The sequence below is a fragment of the Meleagris gallopavo genome, chromosome 22, assembly GCF_000146605.3.
Source record: "Meleagris gallopavo isolate NT-WF06-2002-E0010 breed Aviagen turkey brand Nicholas breeding stock chromosome 22, Turkey_5.1, whole genome shotgun sequence".
NCBI classification, from domain to species: Eukaryota; Metazoa; Chordata; class Aves; order Galliformes; family Phasianidae; genus Meleagris; species Meleagris gallopavo.
This window is the reverse complement of record NC_015032.2, coordinates 4,318,284-4,324,783: the sequence shown is the minus strand read 5'-3', so window position 1 is coordinate 4,324,783 and position 6,500 is coordinate 4,318,284. Positions and strand designations below refer to the sequence as shown.

The following is a 6,500-nucleotide window of genomic DNA, read 5'->3' as shown; positions in this document are numbered from 1 at the left end:
GAATTGAGCGGCGACGCGGGGTGTTGGGGTGCCCGGTGCCACGCGAATAAAAGACGACTCAGAAAGCTTCAGAGCATCCCGGCAAAGTGAATTTATTTGTAAACAGCGTATCGCCCCGTCAGTACCAAAACAGTCCTACAGTGCAACAAAGTTGAGGAGTACACAAAGGTTTTCGAGTTCATTTTACAGGCATTCAAACGCTGCCCAACGCCAGCTCTTAAACACAAAACCTTGTCAGAGCAGCTTTGAGCAGTGCTTACTGCTGCCCCAGGGTGGGGGAAAGGAGTGGATGATCTGACAGCCCTACAGCAGCACCGGGCCTTCACCAACACAGACTGCAAAGATGGAAGTGCCACAGCTGACAGGATAAAGCGTGTCTGCCTACACTTCCATTGCAGCCCAGCTGTTTTGTGTGTTTTCCCAGTCATTCATTTCTCCTTAGGGAAATGAATCTGACAGTGAAATGTGCCATCTACTGGACAGATGCACCCATAAATGAGGAGGAAACACCTTATGCAGACTGGTTTCACTGCAGAACTCAGTCTGGTTAGTTACCAACATAGTGCTATACAGGTCTAAAGAACAGCAGCACAGGTCAGACCTCAGAGAGGTGATCCATCAAGCACAAACACACGTGCACCCGCTGCAGACATTCAGGCAGTGTCTCTGCAAAGTGACTTAACCCACAGTCCACGTAGTGTTGAAGGTATTTTCATCAGCTCTATTGGCTCTCAGGTTCCCCAAACCAGATTATTAGTGGATAAAATACAGACAGAGCAGGAAATACAGAATACTTCTGAAAGCACAGTTTAAAGAGAAAAAATTATTTGTAAAATAATCATGGCAAACAACCTCTAATATTTTTGTACTTTATTCAAGCAGAGACTTTGCCATGTGTCCTTGGGGATGATCATCTCACCTCCAGCCTGACTCCAAGGAAGGCAGGCACTTACTTCTACCAGTAGGTAAGACACACATCCTAGTTCCAACTGAGACTGTTCATTTTGTTCTTAGCATCTTTTGAAGCTATCTTTTGGTTTAAGAGAAAAACCGTTGATAACACAGTTATGTTATCTCTTACATATACACTTTTACATATAGCTATGTAAAGGCATACAAGGACAATCAAATTGAAGATCTGGTTAGATCAGAACCCACAGCTGTTCCAGACCTTTCACAGCTTCAGAGATAAACACATTTTACTCCTCCACTGGAGTGAGAATGAAGTTATTTTCCCTCATTCTGAGCATGTAGTGGAAATAAAACCCATTATTAAAAAGGGGAAATAAATGTTGATATTACCATTCTGAGCAAGATCTGTCTGACTCAAATTTTTCCAAGGTTAGGAAACTTAAAGCCAGAGCATTAGCAATCCTAAAAACAAAACTTAAATGCTTTCTAAGTCAAATATTCATAAGTACAATAAGCCTATATCACTAATGTGTATAAGGGAAACATGCAAGTAGTTACAGTACATGTGAAGAATCTCACTGATTAAATTGCATAGTAGAAAACAAAGTGCTGGAAAGTGATGTGTGCATGTATTAAAGAAGAGTAAAAGTACTACAAGGAATCAGAAGAATCAGCAGATATAAAGTAATTGCATTTTGTGACCAGAGCTTTCAAGCTCTGCATTCAGTGCAGCAGTCATTTATTCAGAGAAGAGTGAAACATCTCAGAGGCTGAGCAGGCTGGCACTGATGTTTCACCTCTACTTCAGGTTGTACCTTCCCCTGTAGTGGTTCATGTAGCTTTCAGGAACATGTCTTCTCCAGGACAAGATATCCACCATGTGGCTAAGCTTTGATCTGATGGTGGAGTAGTGGAATTGCCTCTCCTTATGCAGTTTTTGGAAATACTCTGCCCTGTGAATGCTAGGGTATTCAAACGACCGAAGAGAAGACAGCGAGCTGGTAGAGCTCGTGCGAGACATGTGGGATGATGATGAAGATAGCGACCGCAGACTAGAATTTGATGAAGACTTTCCAGGTAGAAAGGATTCTTCTTTGGAAAACTTCCTGTAAAGCAGGGGGGTTTCCACATACTCATCTTCCCTTGTCTGCGTCATTGCAGCCTTCAGCAAAACTGAAGTCTGAGTCCCAGTCGTTCTTGTAGCAGTTGAAGTTTGAGTGTCAGCTTCTTCTGTTAAAACATTGGTCTGCATGCCAACATTACACACAGCCACTGCAGGCTGCTCTTCCCATAAGCCAGTTTGAGTCGATGCATTCTTTTGTCCCACTATGGCCTCTGGATCGCTGAGCCACTCCTCTTCACTGAAGTAAGAATGTCCCAGGTCACAAGGTTTGCCTCCTAGAGTATCTTCAGTCACATCTATTTCTTTTAACAGTTTTTTTGGAGTACTAGACAACCTGGCAAATTCTGCCCTCAAATTGCTCTCCACGGTGTATTCTTTAGAGGACTCTGTTCTTTTCTCCAGGTGATTAAATATACCACTGTTCCTACAGCTTGATCGGCATTCAGGACTGATGGGGTTTGACTGGGCATAAAGAATTCGAAACTGCAGGTCAAAATATTCAACCACTTGACCTGACAGTAGCAGCAAGTTACTGCTGTTCAGCTGCCCATCAGTCCATGTGAAACTGTTGAAAACAAACCAAGATCCACAGTTAAACTCCAGTGCGCTTCAACACATAGTAACAGACGGCAAGACTTAGCCTAGAAGTGTTGTGCATAAGGAAGGCATAGACCTGGTCAACCATTCACTCGCTCCTTCAGGAAAATCTCTACACAGCCACAGCCAGGTTCTTTGCTAATGCCAAGACATGCAATACAAGTTTTCCAAAGGTGCCTCCTGTTCTGAGTTAGTCCCACTCAGGTAGCCCACTTGATATTTATTAGCAACAACAAACAGGAGATTTAACACCATCTTTTTACAGAACACCCCCCTGCTTTTTTTTTTTTTAACCATAATTACACACTAATGGATTCCAGTACTTGCCTGTAGGAGCCTGTTGTCACTCTAATGCCATCAATCAACATGAATTTTTCATGGACTTTCCCAATAATTTTGGCACCTGATCTTGTGTAGTAGATGTTCCCAGTGAGAGTTCGAACCCTCATCAACTGTTTCAGGAAAAAAAGGGAAAAAACTAGCATCAAATTTAAGTTTACTTCCAAAAAGTTTTGATCATTAATTCTGCATAAAAGCAACAAGATTAATTGTGGAACATAGGAATGAAACAAGCTTTCTCAAATTGACCTGCAACTAAAGTCTTACTGGTTCCATAGTGTTAACTTTCTGTTAGATCATAAAAGGCTGTAGAGAGTTAATCTGGAGAAAATGGGGAGCAACAACTAATTACTGCCTACAAAGCTAGGAGTGCCTCCCATCCAGAGAAGCACTCACTTGGGTCAACACAAGCCAGGACATAGCACAGTCACGTCAGCTTACATTCAGAGGAATCAAGTAAGCTAGCTGGGTCACATCCTCCAAATCCTGAAGATAAAAGATGTTCCCAATGCCACACCACCCTTGAGCTTCCTGCTTGCTTTCCTTAGAGTTATTTGTCTTGGCAAACAGTTCCTCGAGCCACAGAATAAAGCTACTTAGATCTTGCAAAATTAAACGCTTGGAAATAGCCACTTCTCCAGCAGGGATCGCAGGGATCCACCCAGCACGCTGGGGAGCTGCACAGCATGGCTGTCATTCCTACATGCAGACAGGTGAGGTAGAAGGAAGTGTGAAGGTAAACGTGCCTTTTCTGCATGGTTTTTGATGATGTTGTAAGAAATTTCACCCCTTTGGTTAGAGACCGTACTGAAACCATCCAAAATGGGCCATAACCTTCAGCATCCTCTTATTTCAGTGTCCAAACAGACAGGGTGCTTTAGACTTCTAGGGAAGTCTGAGGATTTGCAGAAAGGTGTCTCTGATGTACAAAACCAAAGCAGTACCACAAGAAGGAAAAACAAAACACCTCCACTCCACCATGGTTAGTACTTACACTCTCCTTCTCAGGACAGACACCCAAGTTTTTGCACATTTCCAAGAAATAGGGTAGAAAATCCTGGTCAAGAAGGATATAGACAGGGACCTGGCGCTTGCTGTAGGCATTCTGAAGGTCACTGAAGATATCAATATCTGTGAAGGAATCCATAACAAGGGCAATCACCTGTAAAGAGAAGCAGCAAGAGTTCAAGAGCTTTAATTCACATAGGACAGAAGTGGCTCAGATGGCCCCCCTGCACAGCTGAACATCTACAAACATTCTTTGTTTTCTCCTCAGGCCACGTAATAGAAAGGCAGCACTGTCCCTATACAAATGACCAAGACCACAGTCAACTGAATATATCTCCTAAGAGCTGGGAAGAGCACATTCTGGGTTTCCATCCAACACCTTCACAAAAAAACTCACAAGCAGATGCAAATTTGCCATGAGAGTTCTTTTAAACAGACAAGTCAAAAGATGGAAAGATTCTCATTCAGTAGGCCACAGACAAAACATTCTTACACTTCTAAACAGTCTCTCCATTCAGAGCAACACCACACAGCATTGCCCAGAATCCCAGCCCTTTAAACCTGGGAACGCACAGCTGCGTGGGTGCAGACACAAAGGTTAGGCTTCATGACTTACTGTTGTCCCACCAGATGTGCAACAAGAGCTGTTGCACTTACCTGCCCATATCAGCTCTCCTGGCACACACCCCCTGCTGCACACCGAGGCCCGGGCACACAGCACAGCTGCTCTGTGTGTGGCACTGCTGGTGCTCAGAGGAAACATTTCCCACAAGAACAGACTCAGCTGTGCATTCCCACCTGAGCCCTGATCCTTAGGGAGTTAGCACTAAACAGGTGATTTCTTAGTTATAAAACACAGGCGGGCTGCATTTCTAGATGAAGTTAGCTTATGCTTGTGCTCTTCTTGTAGTGCCTCTGGTCTTCTCACTCTGTCACTTCTCTAAGTGCCTGAGCAAGATGGAGAAAATTAAGGCACTGTTGATGAGGTGAACAAGAAATTAACCCCTGAAAACAGAACAATAGGAACACAATTCTTTGGAAATACTGCTGCCTTCAAACAGCCGCTCAGTTAGCAGCACATGAGATCTAATCCCAGTATTAGCAGCTGAAAAAGATAAAAAAGCTGTACTCAAATTAAACAAAATAATTATAGCAGATAGAGAAAACTCTCTTCTCTGTGCTGGGCTCTTCCAGATGTAGAGATAAGGCAGCAACTGCACCCACCTCAGTGATAGAGCATCCTAAGCTGGAAGGGATCCTCAAAAATACAGAGCCCAACCCCCAGCTCCACACAGCAGCACCCCAACCCAAACCCTATGGCTGAAAGCGATGTCCCAGCACCCCGAGCTCCAGCAGCTCAGGGCCATGCCCACTGCATTTTGGGGCAGAGCCTTTCCCTGATATCTCTGCTGTCACAGCTCCACGCCTTCGCCTCAGTTTCAATTGCTGGTCAAAAGAGGTCAGTCCCTCAAGCTGACAGGGAACTCAGCAGCGTTTGAAGCTTTCCTACTCCCCACGTTAACCCTAAGAATGCAGACATGACCAAAAACACATCAGTCATTAATTTGCAGGGGTCTCCCTGTTCTTCACCCACAAAAGCACTTCCCATGCCAGCACCTGGCAGTGCCTGGCTGCTGGCTTGGTGTAAAGGACAGAACAAAGAACAGCTCTTGGGAAAAACAGCCGTTCGATGGTGCAATTCGATGAATCACCAGAAACCTTCGGAGCGGCTCTTCCTGCACAACAGCCCCCGAGCAAAGCCCGTGCCATCCTCACTCGCTGACAGCCTCATCTCGGTGCCACATGGGAGCGCCGGGACGGAGCCGCCCCGCCCAGCAGGGAGCCGCGCTTTTCAATTACAGCGGAGCCAACGGGACTGCGGTGGGAAAGGAGCTCCTGCCGGGCACCGCCGCTACATGCGATGTGCTCGATTAAGGCACCCGGTCACACAGAACGGTCACCGCTCAGCGGGGCGTTCGGACCGCGCTCTGCATCGGCCCAGAGTCACGTGCTGCCACTGCGCTTCGGGCCGATTGGAAAGCGAGGAGAGTCCGGGCACGGCGCTACCTCTGCGCGTAGCGTCCTTCTGACGAGGAAGGACACAAGAAAAGCGAGCCGGGAGGAGGCGCCTACGAGCGAGCCTGGCTCGCAGAGCCACGAACCCGTCCTACAGCGGCTCGAACCCGGGCAGCGGTCCCACGGGGCACCCACCTGCCGCGCGGAGCGGATCTGCCGCCGCACCGCCTCCTTGCAGCCGTACGGGCTGTCCCCGCCGCCCGGCTGGAAGTGCGCCTCCACCCGCGTCAGCCCGCGGAACGCGCCGCTGCCGAAGCCCGGCCAGCCCAGCTCCAGCGCCGGCGGCTCCGCGTCCGAGCGCTCGGGGAAGTAGGTGAGCGACGACGCGTCCAGCGACGCCTCGGCCGCCGCCTCCTCGGCCGCGGCGGGCGGCACGGCGCTCCGCGCGATGGCCTGCACCTCGGGCTCCGACAGGAAGGGCGGCAGCCGCTCCCGCCGCAGGAAG

General features: G+C 47.6%; 1 protein-coding gene across 1 annotated transcript; it reads right to left on the bottom strand.

Annotated features, from left to right (window-relative positions):
• Nucleotides 1-67: 67 nt before the first annotated feature.
• Nucleotides 68-6,499, bottom strand: LOC104914009 (protein FAM83D-like; the record flags this gene model as incomplete). Its single annotated transcript, XM_010722346.3, has 4 exons — nt 68-2,600; nt 2,960-3,084; nt 3,966-4,133; nt 6,191-6,499. Coding segments are annotated over 4 exons (1,491 nt in total), but the record flags the coding sequence as incomplete, so codon positions are not given.
• Between the last annotated feature and the right edge of the window lies 1 nt (nt 6,500).